The 22659-nt window shown below is 38.3% G+C and overlaps 1 protein-coding gene and 1 pseudogene across 4 annotated transcripts in view; both read right to left on the bottom strand.

Moving 5' to 3' along the window:
• The window catches only part of SGCG (sarcoglycan gamma), a 127876-nt gene that overhangs the window by 26752 nt on the left and 78465 nt on the right, over positions 1–22659 (bottom strand). For all 4 annotated transcript variants that reach the window (XM_035003693.1, XM_035003695.1, XM_035003694.1 and 1 more), the window contains 3 exons: positions 12845–12946; positions 8482–8569; positions 566–685 (listed from right to left, as the gene is read on the bottom strand). In XM_035003693.1, the coding sequence (XP_034859584.1) occupies positions 566–685; positions 8482–8569; positions 12845–12946 (310 nt within the window). The remainder of the gene's footprint in view (positions 1–565; positions 686–8481; positions 8570–12844; positions 12947–22659) is intronic.
• On the bottom strand, positions 3162–5601 carry LOC118009584 (annotated as a pseudogene).

The following is a 22659-nucleotide window of genomic DNA, read 5'->3' on the forward strand; positions in this document are numbered from 1 at the left end:
AATATTACTCAGCCATAAAAAAGAAGGAAATCTTGCTATTTGCAGCTATGGATAGACCATGAGGGCATTATGCTAAGTGGAATAAGTCAGAGAAAGATAAATGCTGTGTGATCTCACTTACATGTAGAATCTAAAAAAGAAGCCAAACTCATAGATACTGAGAACAGATTGGTGGTTGCCAGAGGCATGGCGTGGGGATGGGCAAAATGGGTAAAGGGGGTCAAAAGGTACAAACTTCTAATTATAAAATAACTAAGTCCTGGGGATTTTATGTAAGTATGGTGACTATAGTTAACAATACTGTATTGCATATTTGTAAGTTGCTAAGAGAATAGATCTTGAAACTAGTATAACACTGTATGTTAACTACACTGCAATTAAAATAAAAAAAATAAAAGTGCTCCTCACAAGAAAAAAATTTGTAACTATGTGTGGTGATGGATGGTAACTAGATTTACTGTGGTGATCATTTCACAATAGATACAGATATCAAATCATTATGTTGTACCCTGAAATGAGTCTAATATTATATGTTAATTATATCTCAATTTTAAATATCACATACCAGTTACTCGAAGTTTATCTGTACCAACCACGACTTCCTTTTCATCGACAGTAAACAGTGCCTTGCCATCCTTGGAGTTGATCTGAAACTGTTGACTCTGGACCTCTACCATTTTGGGACCTGAAAAATTCATTAAAACATTTTATTATGAAGTGTTTACTATATGTAGTGTCAAAATCTCTATTTTTACATGTCATGTCACCCATGTCAAATTACTAAATATATAAAATCTGTTACCAATAGTTCTTTTAAATTCTATGATTAAACTTTTTATGTTCTAAGCCTAAATCTATATTATTAAAATTATGTCAAATATGTGCTAATCTACAATGCATATTGTGTAGAGATGCTGAATCACTATGTTGTACACCTGAAATGAATGCACCGTTGTGTGTCAACTATACTCAAACAAAAAAATTTAAAAAGCAAAACCAAAAAAAATGTTAATCTAGATCAAATATATGAACAGATAAGTCATCTCAAAGTTAATTTTTTCAAGTTTACAACTTGCCCCAAATAACATATTTCTTCTACTCAGATTATTTAAATTTGTCATCTTTTGAGTACTACCCCACTAAGGATTTTGTATTCTGAAAACGTGAGATTTGTGAAAGACCATTTTATGAATGGCTCACTTTAATGGCCAAAGTCAACCCGGAAAATGAATCATACTCAGATTCCCTCCTCTGCCCTTATCCTCGGGAGAGGTCCCCACCTCTTACCCCTTGGAGAAAACAGACATCAGCGCAGAACATCTTCAAACTTCTGTCCTTCCTTCTCCTATGGCATTTTTGTCCCCATCACGCCTTCCTTCTTCATATTTCAGTGACAGAGGCATCACTTTCTCCTCCAAGTTTCATCTCATCAGATGAGCTTTGGACTCAGTGACTACCAACTCATTATTTACTCAGCAAAGATTTAGTGGGTGCTCCCACGTGCTGGGCACTGGGGATACCATGCCCTCAAGAGCATACCCGACCTTGTTCGATTTCCCTTGCCTGCTCTCAGGCGTTCACCATTTTATGTTTCCTAGTTAATCTTTGTGTTTCCAATCTTTCTAACCCTGGCAGCATAACAGGTTAATCTCTCTGGAACACAGCTCTCAGCATTTGTGCAAGGAACTACATGTATTCCCTAATTCTTTTGTATGTTAGCTTTATAGTCTTACCTAGGAGAGTAAGTTTATTGACAAAATGGCTATCTTAGAGTCTTTGTGTGTGTGTCCCTGTATGACTCCCAGTACTCATTAAAGTTGATGGATACCTAACCAGAAATTAAATAGAAGCTCTTCAATGAATACATTAACCAGTTTTGGATATGATCACCAACATAGTCTTACATTATTTCATTAACTGGTATTGTAAAAGCCTTCAGTGATTCTTCATTTAAATATGTCTGTATGTGTGTTTGAGGCAGTTATAAAGTGGAACTCATTTTTTCCTCTATGTCTTAATCTTCTTTCCCTTAAGGAAGCCAGACTTTATTTTTTGGATAGTTGCCTGTATTTCTGCTCTTCTGCACTTTTACCCAGACTCAGTGACTCAGGGACTTAGCATCACCATTCACCTCTTCTGGGTCACTGCTATATCTTACGTAGTCATTATATAAATACTGCTTTGCATTATTTATATTTATATTACATGACGAATATGAAATTATGGGCATTTAAAATTGACAAGGAGAAAAAAAAACCCTGGAATAATTTATCCAGTAAGACTTCACTGTTGAGCTTATTGGAGATTCATATAACAGTTCTAGGAGGCATTATTCAGTAAAAGGGGTTCAACTACATGACTGATACCTTTTCTGTAACCACTGGTTCATATACGGTGATGAACTAGTCAACGAGCTTAGGAGCATAATTTTCATGAGTAGCAATATAAGTAGTCATATAAACCCTTACTCAAGTCAAAGAAAATGCAAAAATGCAACTCTTGATCTCAGAGTCATGAGTCAGCCCCATGTAGGGTGTAGAGATTACTAAAAAAATAAATAAACTTAAAAGACAATGCAAAAAAGTGAGTCTGTACCATTCAGCACAAATTTATGGCATTTTTAATTTTTTTTATGTTTAAGGTTCTGTGCTAAGAATTGAGGATAGATAAACAATTGTGGGATGTAGCTCACAACTTATAGGAGTTCCTAGTCCACTGAAGAAAAAGGGTATGAACCAAGTTCCAGGACAATTTAGGAATGGCTGTGATACAAGGAAGGCAATGTTCAATGAGAAACCCTGACAGGAAATCCCTGATCTATTCTTGGGGGTCAGGAATGGCACCCTGGGAAATGATGTCTGAGCTGACCTTGTAGAAAGAGTTTCTGTTTCCCTGATGAAGGGAGAATGAGGTACGCCTGGTAGAGGGAAATACTTGAGCAAAGGCACAGAGGTGAATAAAATTCCATCTTCGTTTTATTAAAAACAAAGACACATTGAATGTTAAATTTAAACATGTTTTCTTTTTTTTTTAAAGATTTTATTCATTTATTTGACAGAGAGAGAGAGAGAACAAGTAGGCAGAGAGGCAGGCAGAGGGAGAGGGAGAAGCAGGCTTCCAACTGAGCAGGGAGCCCGATGCGGGGCTCGATCCCAGGACCCCGGGATCATGACTTGAGCCGAAGGCAGCAACTTAACCAACTGAGCCACCCAGGCGCTCCTAAACATGTTTTCACTTCAGAAAACACTATTCTCCAAGTGATGACAAGCCCATAATCACAGGGATAATCATCTCTTAAAATAACCGAGTTTCTAATCAATCTTTTAAATTTTATTAATATTCTACTAGTTTTTATTGACCTAGCTGAACAGGGATTAGAGCTAAGCAAATAATCCTCTTTTGCAGTGGAGTTCTTTAAGAAATAAAATTCAAATTCTACCTTGGTGATAAAAGTAACTATCTGGTAAAGTAAAATTTTTAATGAAAGGTTTTGGTACAAAGAAGGAAATGAAAAATGAAGGAAATAAATAAAGGAAGTTTTCATGATCTGACCAATTACGTTTGTGAAATCGGCTTAAGGGTTTTTGCGAGTGAAAATACAACCAAGTTTTCCTGACATACAGAATCCTTGATAGCTTTAATTGGATATGTGACTTCCTCCTCATCCTTTCTACCTCAGACTCATCCCCCACCCTCTTCCCATGCATACCCGGAAAGGAGCCAGTCTCTGCATTTCAGGTTTCTCCTTCATTTCTTTTGCCCACAAATAAGTAAACACACGTATGTTTTCTTATATCCCTTTCTTTCTTCCATGAAGGGTGGCATACAATAGATACTCTTCTGTACTTTACTTCTATTGCTTACAAATACATCCGGGAAGTCACTCCATATAAATTCTTAGATATCTTCCTCATCCTTTTTTTTGCAGATGCAGGGTTCTCTGTCACGTGGATGTACTGTGGTTATCCAGCCATTCACCCAGACATATGGATATGTAAGTGGTTTCCAATGCTTTGCAATTAGAAATATTGCCAGCAAGAATAACTTTATGCATGTATTTTGTTTGGTTGAGGTGGTATCTTCAGGATAGATCCCTAGAAGTGGGATTACTTGGTCAACAGGAGTGTGTATATGTACTTTTGTGAGATTTTGCCATGTCTCTGTCTGAGGGCAGCAGTTTTGGCTTTCCACTCCTCTGTGAGCATGCTGGTCAGATTCTTGGCAAGTTCTTGCTGTTCCTCAGGGAAGAGTGGTACATGTCAACCCATTCACCGTCGGCATCCTCCTCTCCCTAAGACTGGTACTTTCCCACCCACCTTTGTCATTCTCTTCCTCTTTTTCAATTCTAGAATGTCTGCTACCGAGATGCAATCTAGCATTGAATTCTCCATATTGTTCCACTCTTGCTTCTTCTTCTTCTTCTTCTTTAAGATTTATTTATTTTAGAGAGAGAGAGAGCATATGAGTGGCAGAGGGAGAGGGAGAAGGAGAAAAATCTCAAGCAGACTCCTTGCTGAGTGTAGAGCCTGATGCGGGACTGGATCTCACGACTCTGAGACCATGACCCGAGCCAAAATCAAGAGTTGGATGCTCAACCAGCTGAGCCAACCCAGGCATCCCTTTGCACTCTTGCTTCTATCAAGGCCTCTGTAGGCTCACCCCAGAATTTCTTCTGCAACATCAAATGATATGGTGATCAGAAGAGCTGAATCAAAGTTCTAGAAGATATCATCACAGTCTTCTCCTTGTGTGTTCTACACTGGGCCAGATCTTGGAGGGGTCTTGGCCAGAGGACATTGAGCTGCTATCTGTGATAGCATTGCTTATTACTGTCATGACTACCCTGAATTTTTTGTCAATTACAAAATGGTTGGTCTTAGTTTTGAGCAATGATGATGATGCTGTGCTTGTGCAGCAAACAGAAGACTCTCGGTTATTTCTCTTTGAAGGGGCTGCAGAAACCTCTGCACCAAAGGATCAAAGTTAAAGAGAAAAAGCCCATAAATTCCCATCAATCTGGAGATAAGGTCCCTAAGCATCACCCTCATTTCAAACCTCTTCTCAGAGCATGCTGCGGGCTTTAGTAATTTATTTGCTGAACCTCGGGGAATCATTAATCAAGTGAACGGCTGAAAAGTCAAATGCCTCAGTTATTGTTCCGCTTTTGGCTCTTAAGTACACTCTTACAGTCACAGCCTGTTGCAACCCTGTGTTCGGAGCTTCTCTTTCCTGCAGCCCACTGCACTACACAGTCTTTCTTCTTTAGATTCTAAGTCATTGCCCCCTTTCTGCTATTTCTCTAGGAAGGATTTCAAAGCAGTAACATCTTGGTGACTTCAGAGAAACATGCAGCTGGGATAACGCTGGTATTTCTGGCCTCATTTCTAATGTTTCTTCTGTTGAGTTCAATCATTACATCTAAAGACAGCTTGACTGCAGATGCATCACTGTCCCGTAATAGAGTGTGCATGAAATTCTGCAATACTATACTCACTTTCATTTTATTTATATTCTTTGTATTAGTCATGTTCTGAGTATATACATCATATATTCTTTATATTTTACATTTCTATTCTTTATATTAGTCACGTTCTTTTTTTTTTTAAGATTTTATTCATTTATTTGAGACAGAGAGAATGAAAGACAGCACAAGAGGGAAGAGGGTCAGAGGGAGAAGCAGACCCCCCACTGAGCAGGGAGCCCGATGTGGGACTCGATCCCAGGACTCCAGGATCATGACCCGAGCCAAAGGCAGTCGCTTAACCAACTGAGCCACCCAGGCGCCCTATTAGTCACGTTCTATTTAAAATCTTTTGCAGAAGGTTATCATGGCAATGCAGAAGTTCCAAGAGCCCTAACAAACTTTATGGATTGATGAGATTCTTATCTCTCCGCTTTGCTATTCGAAGACCTGGATCTAAGACGGTGTGATTGTAGCAGAGGGTATCTTTCAGCACCCTGAAAAATGACTTCAATGTCTGGGTGGCAGTGACCAAATGGTGCCATAAACATTGCCAGCTTCCCCACTGGGTTTATTCGGTTATAATTTGAAAAGTTCCACTTGGATTGGTAGTGACTATAATGTTATAGAAATCTCTCAAGGTGGAGGCCAGGGGTCCTGCTTGATCAAATTCTGCACCTACTGCCAGTTGCTGGAAAACTGGTGCTTCCACAGGATACACTGGCTACAGCCAGGCTATGATCTCAGAAAACCCAGCTCCAAACCCAGCCAGCCCATCTGAGTGCAGCTTGCAAACTTCTGGGGGTGTCTTATTTTTAAGTCAACCAGAATTCATTTCTGTTATTTGAAATCAAAAGAAAATTAACTACAGTAACCAGAGCTGCACTTATGATTAGGAAGATTCCATTACTGTTGCTATGAGTTGATATCTTTCAGTTCAAGGATTTGAAATGAAATTTCAAATTGAAATTGAAATGAAATTATTGCTTGCTTGTCAATGTTTGATTTCTTTTGGGATTTAAGACTTTTGGTTTAGACTGTACTGGTTGCCATTTTTTTCAGGGGTTTAGTAATAAATAATTATTCATTTAATTAAGTGGGATTAATTTGGCTAGTTCACATAAATTACATTTTAATATCCAGGTTGGCTAAATTTAGCATCTTCCAGGAAATATGAGGTTGGAATGACTGTGACTGTGGGAAGTCATTTACTTGAAAATAACCTTGGTGAGCTGAGTCATATTTCCTGGTTCAGGGTCCTTAATATAACAGAGGTTTTCCAACCAAAGTTTATTAAGAAATCACTAACTTTAACACTATATCAAGCATGAAACACTACGGTTAAAACTCAATATTTAAGACTAACAGTTTAAACCAAAGTAATTCTAGTAGGAAAGTTTTTTGTTTTTTTGTTTTCCTGTTTTGTTTTTTAAGTACATTTGTTGGTGACAAAAATGCTAACCATATTTGCAGGAACTAGGGTGGTTACTGGTATGCCATAATTTAAGGAAATTTGACTGGAGAGAGGGAGTGCTATACTCTGGGCTGAGGGAAATAAGGCCTGGGGTTTGCTTTTCCTGCTAACTACTAATTCCTGCTGCTAATTTCTACTACCTCCTGGTTTGGCTTTTTCTGCTATATAGCTGTGTGTTCTTAAGCAAATGAGCTTTCCAGTGCTTCAGTTTTTTCACTCATGCAATTGGAGACAGATTTATATTATGTCTAACTCTCTTGTACAATATATGAAAATCCATATTCAACAAAATATTAAATGAGGACATATTTGTATTAAATCATTTTTATAAGAATATAAAGAATATAAAGGGACTATTTTACTTTTGGAGCTCCTAAGAGAGACATGCACATTATTTACATGTTATTACTTACTTGACTGCATCTAGAAAGTAGCACATAGGCATCCAATAAACGTTGAACAAATGACAAAAGATGAGCAAAGATCCCTCAAACACTTAAAAGCTACAATCAAAGAATTTTATGAAAAAATGGTAAAAGATAAATCATAATACTACATAATTCGTCAAGAAAATATGATTTGATTTAGACAAGTTCCAAGAACATGTATGCTGGATAAACTCAGATTTGTCTTCTAGGCCCACTGAGAATTTCACTGGACTTAGTGATCAAACTTCTAAGCAAAAGAGAAATATGATCCATTATTTAGAATAAGTTATAAAGATTAAAGAAGAACATAAAATGTAGAACTCCTGTATTAGCATATTAAAAAGGAATCATCAGGCTAATTATGTGGCTGCAGTTTCCCATGTAACATTATTCTGTTTTGTAAAAATAGTCATTAAAAAAGAGACACTGAAAGTTACCAGTCTGTATTAGGACCACCTAATTTCTTAGATTTGGCACATCTATAGATTGCTAATAGTATAGAGAATGTGTACATATTCCTTTCACTGGGTGGTTTGCTCTTTTGTCATTTCTTCCATCTCTTTCTCTAACCCTTTTTATCACTGTATGAGATTCCATGTGATCTCACTCCTGGGTGAGCCTACTCTCTGGTTTTAGCTGGTTGGATGGGTGTACATTTTTGACCCAAGGGCAGTTAGTTAAACACATGGTCCTCTATTTCTTAGAATCAAAATAACTTTACTTAAAATACTTCAGACTGTCTCCCCTGTGATGCCAGTTATTCTCTGTGGTCAACACAGCATGATATTTAGAAAATTCATGCTTTAAAGATTTTATTTATTTATTTGACAGAAAGAGAGAGACAGCGAGAGAGGGAACACAAGCAGGGGGAGTGGGAAAGGGAGAAGCAGGCTTCCCACTGAGCAGGGAGCCCAGTGTGGGGCTCAATCCCAGGACCCTGGAACCATGACCTGAGCTAAAGGCAGTCACTTAACCAACTGAGCCACCCAGGCGCCCTGAAAATTCATGCTTTAATTGTTCATAAGTAACTTTGAATTCTTTAGAAGAGAAAAATGTATCCATTCAGCACAGCTCTCCATGGACCACTCACATACCAAGCACGGTGAAGTTCGACTCACCCACTTTTAATCTGCCTGTGACCTCTCCTTCAGAGTTGCGTGCGTTGACAGTCACATTCTGAGTTGACTGCAGAAGCAGAGATGAGTCCTAGAAAAGCATTTATAAAATTTGACAAAAAAAAGCACATTATTTAAAATGACTATCTTTATATTCAGACATAAATTTAGGATTTATAGGAGATAATTTCTCCATAGTCACAGATTCTGTGACCCTATACATATTTTCAAATTGTGGACTATATTATGTTAAAAGAGTAAATAAATGTGCTTTTTCCCCAAAGTTTAAAACAACACATATTTATTATATCATAGTTTTTATGGGTTAGGAGTTCAGGCAGAATCTACCAGTGGTTCCCTGTTCAGCATCTCAAGGGGACTGCAGGGCTGAGGATTCATTCCAGGCACAGGGTCTTCTTTTAAGCTCATGTGGTTGGTGGCAAAATTCATTTCCTTGCTGCTGTAGATGTCCTAACTTTTTTTTCATAAATTATAATACTCTTATGGGTTTCTGCTGCTTGTGTGCACTGGCCACAATGTACCAAATTAGTTCTCAGGGTGAAGATCTAAAATCATCAAGTTTTAATCAGTGTTTTTTCTATTCCAAGGAATTAAAATTTCAAAAAGAATGCAACAGTTTGGCTGTTGGATTCAGGTGGGTTTATGGTCCATTCAGAGGGAACCAAGAATCTTCTGAAGCTACAGGGAATGATGTGATTTTTCAGAAGGAGAGAAGTTTCAGGAGTGCCTTGGAACTCTGGTATGTCCAAAATTCTCCAAATTGCTTTGTGGAAGCAGATGGATCTATCAGTATCTCACATTTTATCCAATGATGTGACCTTAATCCTTGTTTTAGCACTGTTCAAAAATAACTAGCATGACAATAAGAGTTAACAGTTTACCAATTTCTTCCCTCTAGTCTCGGTGTGCAGGGTGGTGAAGGGCGCACTCCGTGCAATCTCTGGGCTCTCTCAGTGGCGGCAGCCCCCTCCTCCATGGTACTCTGCTCTGTGAACTTCAGGTTGGCTGCTTTTCCTTGGACTCCCAACCATATCTTCTCAACTTGGGGAGAACGCCTGCCTCTGCACTGGTCCCCTCCCTCACTGTGGCCTTAGAAACTCCCCAGGCAGTAAACTGGAGCACTCCTAGGGCTCATCTCTTCTGTTCCCTTTCTCAGAGATAACTGTCCTGACTGCCACTGTCCAATATTTGAAAATCATCCTACTCCATTTTGGCACTATGACAAAATACCAGAGACTGGGTAGCTTATAAACAACAAAGATTTCTTTCTCACAGTTCTGGAGACTGGGAAGTCCAAGATCATGGTGCTGGCAGATTTGGTGTCCCACGAGACTCACTTTCTGGTTCACAGAAGGTGACTTCCAGCTCACATGGCAGAACGGAGAGATCTCTCAGGCTGCTCTGATAAGGGCACTAATCCCATCACGAGGGCTCCGTCCTCATGACCTCATCTCTCCAAAGCCCCACCTCCTAGTACCATCACCTTAGGGGTTAGGTTTCAACGTGTGACTTCCAGACCATAACAAAAACCATTGTTTCATATACTTTCTCAAGTTTTTTAAGTTGCTTAATAAAAGCGGGTAAATCTGTTCCCTATTACTTCTGTCTTGTTTTACCTGTTTTGATTTTATAATTTCTTATTCTTTTAATAAAAGCCACTCAAAAATAGCTTTATCTCTGTGAGATTAAGTGTGCTTTTCCAGTCATTTTCAGAATGATTATTTTTACTTAGTTGGAAGTTAATTCTCTTTTTTATAGAGTTTATTTGGTATCCTTTATTTAGATGGAGTTTTCCTTATGTGGTTGCAAATTTCAGTCTCAAGCTCCCTGTGTGGATGTATTTTAATTTCTGGACTCAACCAGCCTGTCTAAAGGCTTTACCGTTGTTTTCATTCAGACTGCCATGTTTCTCCGTCTTGTAATGGTGGCTCAGGGCTTGTGTCCTCAGTGGCATTCGGGTCTTGGTCTGGCATTTTTATGGGCTCCATCCCACAGATATACAGTTTTATTCAAGCCTGGGCAGTAGGTGCAACCCTTTTTTGCCTTTCACTGCTGTCTCATGCAGTAGGTCTGGCTGGAGTCCCAAGCAGTCTCATCAGGTGCCATTTTGGTCTCTATTCCTCTGTGGACATTGATGGTAAGCTGCCCCTGCTGCTTTCCAGGATTGTGAACTTCAAAGACAATCATTTCAAGTAAAGCTTTACCACTGTGTGTTTGGGCTTCATTTCATTTTTGACTATGTTTATATGTTTCTAAATGCAACCTTTTTGTTTTATCGAATATAATTGCTACGTGTTTAGGTCAATGGGCAGGGTGGATGGTTTTAAATCATGAGCTCCAGGCAAGATCTTGACAGGACTTGTGAAGAGTAATCACATGTTAGAAGCCACAGTACCATGTTGAATTATATTTATAATAAATTCTCTCACCTCAGCAATATAGATAAATGAATATATGTCAAATTTTGCAAATTCATTTCTGTAGTTTTATGGAAAATTACTTCCTGGACTCATTTTTGAAAAGCAAATGTAACTAATATATCAGTGTATACAGAAAATATAAAACATAATTTTGTTCAGTTAATCCTATTATTGGAAAGCCATATTAGTTACCAGATACTTTCTATTTCTGTGATCACATAATATTATTCCAAATGTTTCTGTAATTTTATGTATCAATTGACATATTTCATCAATCCGTCATTGTAAGACTTTAAAAATGATTATCTAAAATAATTTACACAATTTTGCTGTTTTTTTAAAGTATACCAGAGATGAAAAACATCTGATAAGTATAACTAAAAGTATTATTAAATCCAGAATAGTAAATTTGTTATGAACCAATCACCTGGTTTCAGTCACCAGGTTATTCTACCAGTCTTATCTCTTCAAAAATATGATAGGGGATCAGCCAACATAACTCTGGGGGGAAAGATGGCTAAGTTCTAATATTTAAATTCTTTGCTCACATCTGACCTCCCCTTTTACAAAAGCTTAGGTTCATTCCCCATGTTCCCATATGACAGGGGTATTTGATACATTTAAATGCCATCAGGATTAATGTAAGCATATTATCTGAAGAAGCTCATAGAATCGAGCTTATGCATGTATCAGCCTGTCACATTCCAGGTCATTTGCCTGCTCCTACTCTCATCTGAGACATTCTCAGAAGTAATACAGTAGTGTCTAAGAGCTACTTATGTGCTTTGCACTTTCTAGAATCTCTCCTCCGCAGTCCATATTTGGTAGTAGAGCTTGGTGATTGCTCTGATGTCCGTGTAAGGGTGTGGTTTATCTCGAAGACCACATGTGTTCTCAGTGGTTAGACTTTGGTATTCTTCCCAATTGCCCTAGAGTAGCTGGAAGAGCCTCTACATGTAGGAGATACTGACATATCCTTTCATATGTAGAAATATGATAGGAAAATGAAGAGTGCACTCTTCATACAATTGGTAAGTTGTTGTTGGATGAAGTTTAACATTTTGTTGGGATAATGCCACCTAATCAATAATTTGCCAAATGTTTATCTTTACTACAAAGTCCATAGCATCACTGAAAACAAAATAGAACATATTACAAAAATGGACTATATTTTATGCTTGGCTCTACTTGTTATAAATTCTGTGGAGGTAGGGGCACCTGGGTGGCTCAGTCGTTAAGCGTCTGCCTTCGGCTCGGGTCATGATCCCAGGGTCCTGGGATCGAGCCCCGCATCGGGCTCCCTGCTCAGCGGGAAGCCTGCTTCTCCTTCTCCCACTCCCCCTGCTTGTGTTCCTACTCTCACTGTGTCTCTCTCTGTCAAATAAATAAATAAAATCTTTAAAAAAAAAATTCTGTGGAGGTAAATGAAGATAATATTGAAATAGATTTGTTTATAAAATCACACAATTATTTAATGGGAATGTTTAATCTACTTATGGAGAATCTTACAGGACCATAATCTCTAATTAGCATAATTAGTACAGAACATACTACTATGAAACTAATTTCTTTCTAAGCTTCTCAGATAATTTTAAATGCTTTGAAAAAGTATTCAAATTACCTGCACTAAAAAATTTAGATTATTTTTGATAAAGGTTTTAATTACCAAACCTTTTTTATTATGGTCTAAATTACTGAGGCCACCAAATTCAGATCTAAAGCACATGAAAATGGAATCCTTTTAGAATGTAATAGCAGAAATATGTTCTACAACCTTCTAGCCAAGCTTTTTACAGAGTGTAACATCAATGTGTGTACATGTATACATTTAAGAACCTCTTCTGAAATATGTTAAATTTCTGTGCTTAATGATTATTTACTTTTCATAAAACACAAAATATTTAAATGTTTCATCATTTTCTTACCACTCTGGAGTGTATTTCCTTAGCATACAATGGGAATAAAAATTCTGATTCTCCTTCTAGGCGAAGACCATCTTTTGTAACACGCAAGTGACCCATTCCTGTCTGGTAAAAAGATGAGACAATAGAGATTTTGTTATAGCTTTCTTTTTCCTTTCTTTTAGGATCAACTAAGATTACAGAGGCATTTTCATAAGTTTTCTATTGGCACTTTTCTGTATTTCTCTTAAATATTCTATTTCAAACTTTAGTTGTTTTTACTCAATTGTCAGTATTTCATTAACTCTTGTGTAATACAAAGGACTATTTAGGAACTACATATAAGATTTAAAGAGTCAATTTATAATAAACACCCAAGAAACCACCACAATGTAAGAAAAAGGTTCTTACCATGACTATTTAAAAACATTTTTAAAAATTAAGATGCAATAAAACAGACTGTTTTGAGGTGTCCAGTTCTATGAGTTTTAACAATGGTCCACAAGGTACAGAACAGTTCCATCTCTCCAACCCTCACCGTACCTTAAAGGTTTCAAGTGTATCCGGCAAGTTTACAATATAGCAACTGTTTATTGGCCAGTTCTTAAGTGAAAAGCAATACAGGAGGATGTAGAACTCTATTCAAGGTGTCTGTTCTCAAAGAATTTTCAGTCATTCTCAAAGAATGACTGGATGGAAGGATAGAAGACTTAATTCTGGAGATTACTAGTGACCAACATGCTGTTAAATCTTGTAGACATTTTAAAGCTTCATTTCCTTTGCTTTCTCAGCAGCATTCAGCACTGGACCTCTTTTTTTTTTTTGGAACACTATCCTAACTCAGTTTCTGGGATACCATGCTCTCCTAGCTTTTCTCCTTGGCCTCCATACACATTCATCGTCATCTACCCAACCTTTGACTGCTGGCCTCAAGCTCAGTCAGGCCCTCTCCTGTGATCCCTCCCTGGCCCTGCCCTTGGCTTCCATTACCATCTCAGTGTGGAAATTCTCACCTGTTTTTATTTGCAGTTTACATTCTCTCTTCTGAGCTCCAGACCCATATATATATATATGTGATTGTCTATCTTTCCTTCCTTTTTGAATGTCCTGGGAGCACCTAAATACAACAAATTGAATTCTGATTTTTCCTATCTTCCCCCAGGATAGAGGTAGATTTAAGAAAGGGAGAGCAGAATGGTCAGGAAAATGAAACAAAAACATTAAGGACAACTTTTTCCAGTGACAGGTGATTTCCAGGCCAGAGATATGTTACTCTGAACTGATGTCATAGACTTCTCTTTTGAAGAACTCCCTGGTTGATAAGGCCCACTGACAAGAACCAGATTTAATCTGAATTACTATGCCCGGTTATCTGTCTGTGAACCACCATTATGGTCCTCTTCCTAAACTCGGGTGTGGGAGCAGTGGAGTTTGCCCTGTGCTTAATGGAAGTCTCTCAGTGCTGCTGGCTTGAGTCAACCTCCACCACAGGCAGGGAAGCTCTCCTGAGTCTCTCTGACACGTGTGATTCAGTGTGTAGCTTGGTTTAAAGAAAGGGCTCAAAATCTAAAAGGTTGACAGCTACTGTTCTACAGTTTCTCATCTAACCATGCAACTGAAAGGCACAGTTTATGAAATTAAGCCAACATTAGCAATATTATGAACTCCATTATGTGTGGATAATAAACCAATTTTTAGCAAACAATTCCAACAAGAATTTTTTGTCCTAGAGTTAACCAAAGTGAAGTTTCAAGATTATATATTCGAATCTGAAAATCTGCTGCTAAATTTCTGGGTTCAGTGAAACACATGCCAGGAGTTTTTCTGGACTCTATTTTGCTATATTGGGGAAAAAAACACCAATAAAAAAGTAATGCTAATTCCAGCCTCTGAAGTACTAATCTACATAATTAGATTGCAAAAGCTTATTGTTCCTTGTCATTTGTCATTTCCTCCTCTGGCTATTTGTCTCCCTGAAAAATAAGGAAATTGACATGAGGTGACCCAAGCTTCCTTTCACCTGTAATAGTCTACAGTTTCAATAAAATGAATTACAAATCTCTACAAACAACCAATCACTCCTCAATGCCTTAAAACAAAAGAATACACTGGGGCGCCTGAGTGGCTCAGTCGTTAAGCGTCTGCCTTTGGCTCAGGTCATGATCTCAGGGTCCTGGGATCGAGCCCCGCATCGGGCTCCCTGCTCCGCGGGAAGCCTGCTTCTCCCTCTCCCACTCCCCCTGCTTGTGTTCCCTCTGTCGCTGTGTCTCTCTCTGTCAAATAAATAAATAAAATATTAAAAAAAAAAAAAAAGAATACACCTATTTGTCTACTTTTTTTTTTTTAGTCAGGTATGTTGAGGTATAATTCACAAATAATAAAATTTACCTTTTTTAGTGAACATTTTTGCAAGTTTTCACAAAGTACAAAAAACAGTGAAGATATAGAAAAGTTCTAGAGACCATAAAACATGCCTCCCTGCAGTCACTCCCCACCCCCACACTCCCATTCCTTGGCAAACACTGCTTTCTGTACCAATAGTTTTGCCTCTTGACGAATGTCATATAAATGGAATCATACAGTATGTAGCCTTTTCAGACTGCCTTCTTTCACTAGAATAATGCATTTGACATTCATCCATGCTCTTGTGCATATCAGCAGTTTGTTTCTTTTTAGAGATGAGTAGTATTCCCCTGGATGAATATATCACAATTTGTTTATCCATCTATCAGTTGAAGGACTTTTAGGTTGTTTTGATGATTATAGAAAAAGGCTTCTGTGTGAACATAATTATCATTTCTGTTGAAAAAAAGCCTAGTAATGGGATTGCTGGGTTGTATGGTAGGTTTATGGTTAACCTTATAAGAAATAAACTGCCAAACTGTTTTCCAAGGTGGTTGTACCATTTTGCATTCCCATAAGCAATATATGAGTGTTCTGGTTGCACTGTATTCTTGTCAACACTTAGTATTGTCAGTATTTTTTCCCATTCTAATAGGTATATGATGGTATCATATTGTGGTTTTAATTTGTATTTTCCTAATGACTAATGATGACAAACATTTTTCAATGTGCTTTTTGCTATCCACATCTCTTCTTTGGTAAAATACCTGTTTAATTTTTTTCTACTCACTGTTTCTTTCATTATTATTGATGGTTTAGGGTTCTTTATATATTCTGGATACAAATCTTGTAATTTGCAAATATTTTCACCCAGCATGTGTTTTTTTTTTTTAATTTCTTTAACTGTGTCTTTTGAAGAGCAAAAGTTTTTAATTTTCAAGAGTTTTTCAATTTTCTCTCTTGTAGTTATGCTTTTGACATTTTATATGACAGCTTTACCTAAACCAAGGACATATTTTCTCCTATGTTTTCTCCTAGAATTTTTATAGTTTTAGAATATATACTTAGGTCTATGACCAATTTTTAGTTAACTTTTATGTATGGTGTGAGTTATGGATAAAGATTATTTTGCATATGGTATCCAATTATTTCAGCACAATATGGTGAAAATTTTATCCACTTTCCACTGAATTAGTTTTGTGCTTTTATAAAAAATTAATTAACCATGTGTGGTTTTATTTCTGGATTCTCTATTCTGTTCTATGGACCCATGTGTCTATATTTACTACACTGTATTGATTACTCTAACTTTACAGTAAAGGCTTGAAATCACATAGTGTGAGTTTACTAATTTTATCTTCTTCAAAACTGTTTTATTTTTTTAAAAGATTTTATTTATTTATTTGACAGAGAGAGACACAGTGAGAGAGGGAACACAAGCAGGGGGAGTGGGAGAGGGAGAAGCAGGTTTCCCACCGAGCAGGGAGCCTGATGTGGGACTCGATCCCAGGACCCTGGGATCATGACCTGAGCCAAAGGCAGACGCTTAACAACTGAGCCATCCAGGCGCTTGTCAAAACTGTTTTAAAAAGATTTTTATTATGATAAAATATACTTAACAAAATTTGCCATTTTAGCCATTTTTAATTGTATAGTTCAGTGGTATTAAGTACATTCATATTGTTGTGCAATCTCCACGGTCTATCTCCATAACTTTTTCATCTTTTCCAACTGAAACTCTGTACCCATTAAACAACAACTCCCCATCTCCCACTCCCCCCAGCCCCTGGTACCCACTATTCTACTTCCTGATTCTATGAATCTGATTATTCTAAGTACCTCATTTGAGTGGAAGCATATACATTTGTCTTTTTTTTTTTTTAACTGTATTCTTGTTTCTTGGCTTTAAATATAAGTTTTAGAATCAGCTTGTCTATTCTACAAAAATTTCTTCTGGGATTTTGATTAGCAACGTATTGAATATAAGTATCAGTCTGGGGAAGAACTGACATCTTAACAATATCTAATCTTCCAATGCCTAAACACTATTTCCCCATTTATTTAATTTTAAAGATTTCTTTCATCTTTATTTTGTAGTTCTCAGCATACAAATCTTATCCATATTTTGCTAGGTTTTTACATAAATACTTCATGTCTCTTGGTACCATTACAAATGATATTATTTTTATTTCATATCAGCTTCCATTTAGTCAGTATTGTTCTGGTTTATGCTTTTTCCTTCTTTTATTTTCAAAATCCCTCAATTTTTTTCCTTTATGTCTCTTGTAAGCAGATTACAGATGATCTTTTTAAAAACACAACTTGAAAATGTCTATTAACAGTAGAGTTTAATGTTCACAGTCAGTAAAATTACTGAAATATTTTGATGGACTTCTACTATCTTATTTTTCTCTAAGAAAATTTACACTGGTTATTGAGCACACTCTCCGATGACCTGACAATCATTTTGTCAGTAAAATGGCCTCTTGAGCTCTGACACCCATAGCAAAGCCCTATAAAAATATTGTTGTTTTAAGAATAAAAAAGATGTAAGATTCCATTAAGGCCAAGTGTTCTTGTTAAATAAAATGCCCCAGCTGGGTGAAGAGGGCATCTATGAAGGGGTGTGACCCAGTATTGGGTGTCAGGTCCCAGAAGGGTGAATAGTACCCCTCAGCACTGAAACCACCAGGAAGGGTGTCAAGCTCAAGTGGAATGGGGAGACATCTGTGTAGGAGAGAGGGTGGTGGCAGAGGTATGAGAGTGGAAACATGAAGGAGACTGATTGAATAAGTAGAGGAAAGAGTAATGGGAGCCACATTCCTCATGTCAAGGAAGGGAGTACAAATATATATATATATATATATATATAGAGAGAGAGAGAGAGAGAGAGAGAGAGAGAGAGAAAGGTTAAATCCTGTCATGTTGGATTGAATTTAAAATTTGTATGAACCCATGATGTTCCATGTGTACGTGGGTAGATAGAGAAATAAATGTTCATACAAAGGTGTGTGTATGTGTGTGTGTGTTAGTTACATGTCCTCGGACTGGGTCTGGGAGTAGCAGCACATCAACAGCAATGAGCATGTCTAACACTTGACTCTTAGCTTCTAAATACCGTTCCCCACTAAAAGGAAAGAGAGCTCCTTGGAGAGATAGCTAATTTCAGGGCCAGAGTAAGGAAAGAGCATGATGAGCCCAGAAGATCTTGTGCCAGAAGATAAGAAAGGGCTCAAAGAATAATGAGGATAGGTTAAAAGACAGAAAAGCCAGCTAAAAAGGCCTCCCAGAAGCCAAATCCCTTGACCAAATCCTTGCAAGCAGGCATTAACCACATCTATTCTCACCTCTTGATTTACTATCTGATGCACAGAAGTGCTTATTATTACATGGTTGTTGAACAGTTAAGTGATCTGTTTCCAGAAAAAAATCAGAAGTTCAGCCAATAAAACTCAGCATCATTTAGATCCTACATTACACCACACTGTCAGCTTAGTATTTACATGACATCTCAACTCTGGCTTTACTTCCTTTGGTGTATCCTCTGCTGTCAATTCTAATGTGACTGTACCATCATGCATTCATTCTTTTGGCAAAAATCAACCAAGTGCCAGATTTTGACTCTGTTCTGCTCCTGCCACTCACTCCAAGTGGGTCAACACTTCTGAGCAATAGCAAGGGGCAGGAGAGCAGTCCCAGCAGGATGATGGCTTGATTAAATCCTTAGGTAGTTTACACAGAACACCAGGAGGATGAGCTCTGTAGTTCATAGTGCCTTCCACATAATGGTAGTATGTAGAATAAGCAGGACGATGTCATGACTCAAATTCATCCCCTCAGAAATGAGGGAGGAAGAATTTCCAAACCACCTCCAAATCACTCTTTTCATCTTCCCAAAGCTGGAGTTAACAGGTCAAATGTTGCTCTGACCCTTAATCATCATTTTCTTAGTTGCAGGCTTAGCATTTACAGCTAGAACAATCAAAGTAAAACATGATTTAATCAGCTCTCTCTGGAACTTAAATTCATTTGGTCAATTTCCTATTGTTTTTGGCTTTCTTCATTCTGGAGGTCTGCAAGCTTCTCTTTCTTCCTTTTCATTTCTTAAAGATTAATTAACCTATATATCCTTTTGAATTTACCACATTAATTTTGTTTCAAGCAACTAACTTTGATAATTTTCCCTTCTTGTATGAAATAAATTACCCTCTATCTTCCTTCTCTGGTCAGCACTGCCCCCACTCAACAGCTTCTAAAGGCAAGCTGGGTGTAATAAGGAAAAACTCAGTTTTTTCTTCCTGTGTAGGGAAAAACTCAGCTCTCCCTATAATGTCTTTCCTTCCTGTGAGGCTCCTGTACTTCACACAGAACACTTCACTTCCAAGATTTCTCGTCACCAGATGTGTGGAGGTTTTCCCCACACCCAGCAATCCTTAGACACCAGGAGGGTGTCGAAGAATTCAACTCAATTCTCACACTATCTACCCAGAGATACCATCAAATATCACAGACTAAAGGCTCAGTCCTGCAAGACTGTCCTGCCCCCATTGCCTTCAGATGCCAGTCACAAGCCCAGGTTGTCATCTCTGCTTCTGATTAACCAGCTATTTATCAGAGGTTCCAACATCCCGTCCTTGGGTTTGACTGAATTGCTAAAGCAGCTCACAGAACTCAGGGAAACACTTACATTAACAGTGTATTAAAGAATATGGTAAAGGATACAGATGAACATCCAGATGAAGAGATACATAGGATGCAGTCTGGGAGGGTCCTGAGTGTAGGAATTTCTGTCTCCATGGAGCAGGGGTATGTCACTCTCCCAGTGTGGATGTTTTTGCTAACCTGGAAGCTCCCCAAACCCCCTATGACTGGGATGTATGGAGGCCTGCCTCCTCATGTAGGCATGAGCAATTATTAACTCCATTTCCAACCCCTCTCCCCTATTTGGAGGATGGGGCGTGGGTAGGACTGAAAATTCTAAGCTTCTAATTATGGCTGGGTCTTTCTGGTGACTGGCCCCCATGAGGGAGTCATCCAGGAGCCCACCCAGAGTCACCTCATTAGAACAAAAGATGTTCCTAGTGCTCTTATCACTAGTACAAGGGTTTTGGGAGCTCTGGGACAGGAACTGGGGGGAGGAATGCTATATATTTTTTTCGGTGATTTCATACTGGGGACGGATGGCACATACATTTCATCTTGCTTACTGTATTAGTTTCCTACTGCTGCTGTAACAAATCACTACATGTTTAGTAGATTAAAACAATACAAATTTATTATCCTCCAGTTCTGGAGGTAGGTAGGGCTGTGTTGCTTCTGGAAGCTGTAGGGGAGAATCGTTTTTCTTGCCTTTTCCAGCCTCTAGAGGCCGCCCACATTTCTTGGCTCATGGCCCACATCACTCAGACTCAGCTTCTATCATCACACCCCTTCTCGGACTCTGACCCACCTGCCTCCCTCTTACACTGGGCCCACCTGGATGATCCAAGATAATCTCTCCATTTCAAGACCCTTAACTAAATCACATCTGCAGTATCTCCTTAGCCATGTAAGGTCACATAGTCACATTTGGGGCATTATGATGTAGACATCTTTCAGGCCATTATTCAGCCTACCACACTTACCAATTGAGAATAAAGGGGTAGAAGCTGCTGTGGTTCTTGTCAAGCTTTAATGTGTATTTAAATCACCTGGGATCTAGTTAAAAAGCAACTACTATTAGTGGGTCTGGGGTGGGACATGAGAGTCTACCTTTGTAACCAGCTCCCAGGTGATGCTCTTGCTACTGCTCCAGATACCACATCGAACGGCAAGGCTTAAACAATGATTCTGACTCTTGGCTGCACATAGGGATCAACTGGGGGGTTGTAAGAACTACTGGATGCTCAGTCCCCACCCCTAGAAGCTGTGCTTAACTTGCTGTGGTGTATGGCCTGGACACTGGGATTTTTAGAAGCTTGAGACCCTTGAAGGTTGTGTGAAAATTCCTTAGGTCTAAGTCTGGCTGAGGTGGAAAAAGTGCAATTGTTGGGCGCCTGGGTGGCTCCGTTGGTTAAGCGACTGCCTTCAGCTCAGGTCATGATCCTGGAGTCCCGGGATCAAGTCCCGCATCGGGCTCCCTGCTCGGCAGGGAGTTTGCTTCTCCCTCTGACCCTCCTCCCTCTCATGCTCTCTGTCTCTCATTGTCTCTCTCGCAAATAAATAAAATCTTAAAAAAAAAAAAGTGCAATTGTTAATTAGTAACATTTGCCACTGGCTGGAATTTGGGTTTGACGGATGACTGCCATGTTTGTTGCACACCTGCCCACCTGGTGACTTGCCCTGGGCTAGGGATACCTGGGTGGCTCAGGTAGCTAAGCATCTGCCTTTGGCTCAGGTCATGATCCCAGGGTCCTGGGATGGAGTCCCACATCAGGCTCCTTGCTTGGCGAGGAGACTGCTTCTCACTCTGCCTACCGCTCCCCCTGCTTGTGCTCTCCCTTTCTCTCTCTCTGACAAATAAATAAATAAAATCTTAAAAAAAAAAAAAAAAGACTTGCTCTGGGCTAGATACAAAATGAATGACTTTTAGTTCTTGCAGATATTCCACATTTTGTGCTCGGGGATGGGAGCCCAGTCAATGAGCCCTCTGCCCACTCATCTTTGTTACTAGTGCTGAACGGTATGCCTGGCACATAACAAATGTTTGTTGATTCTACTGTATTAGAGACAAAAAGCTCTATCCAGAAGTATTCACAATTCAATATAGAAGATAAATTAAGCATAATGTAATTAACAGATGTATTGTATAGAGTGCAATGTAGGGTTGGAGGAGCTTAGCCTTTCACCTTATTAGAGTGGCTCTTCAACTAAACTGTGTAGGAATAAAATAAGAAAATATTGGAATTTTTGTGTTTATGAGATTATAACAAAACAAAATACAATAGAAAAATTATCTGGTTCAATCAATTTTAATTTGTGTGGACTGACTCAGAAACAGCAGGATCTATTATATTGCAGGCTCTCTGTTATTGCAATCACACACAGAAAACTGAACTCATTAAAACTTTAAGAAAGTTAAGTCCTAGTTTCCATCACACATAGTGCTGACTTACATATAAATTAGGTCCAAATATCATTTGAATAAAATCCCCTTCCTAGCTTTAAGTAGCAGAAAATGTGATCTGAAACAATAAACTTATGTCAACACTCTAAAGACTAAGAATGAAAATGTCTGTTTTTCTAAACATCTGAAATTTGACTTTTCTCTTAATAACAAGACAATTTATTAAAAATGCTAAAGACCAAACATACATTTTTATTGTTGAACTAGTCTTTAAAATTTTATTCTTTTTAAACTGAATGCATGAGACAACTTAAAGTCATTAGTAGTGATCAAAAACAACAATATAAAATTAATTTTTCCAGTTCTAACCTGACTTATCAGCCATCATTAGTCTTCTTTCTGAGGACCAAAGGGTCTGGAAGCCACACCTAGCACCCCAAATTTTAAGACC

Source organism: Mirounga leonina, unplaced genomic scaffold (genome assembly GCF_011800145.1).
Source record: "Mirounga leonina isolate KUSES-001 unplaced genomic scaffold, KU_Mleo_1.0 Mir_127, whole genome shotgun sequence".
Taxonomy (NCBI): domain Eukaryota; kingdom Metazoa; phylum Chordata; class Mammalia; order Carnivora; family Phocidae; genus Mirounga; species Mirounga leonina.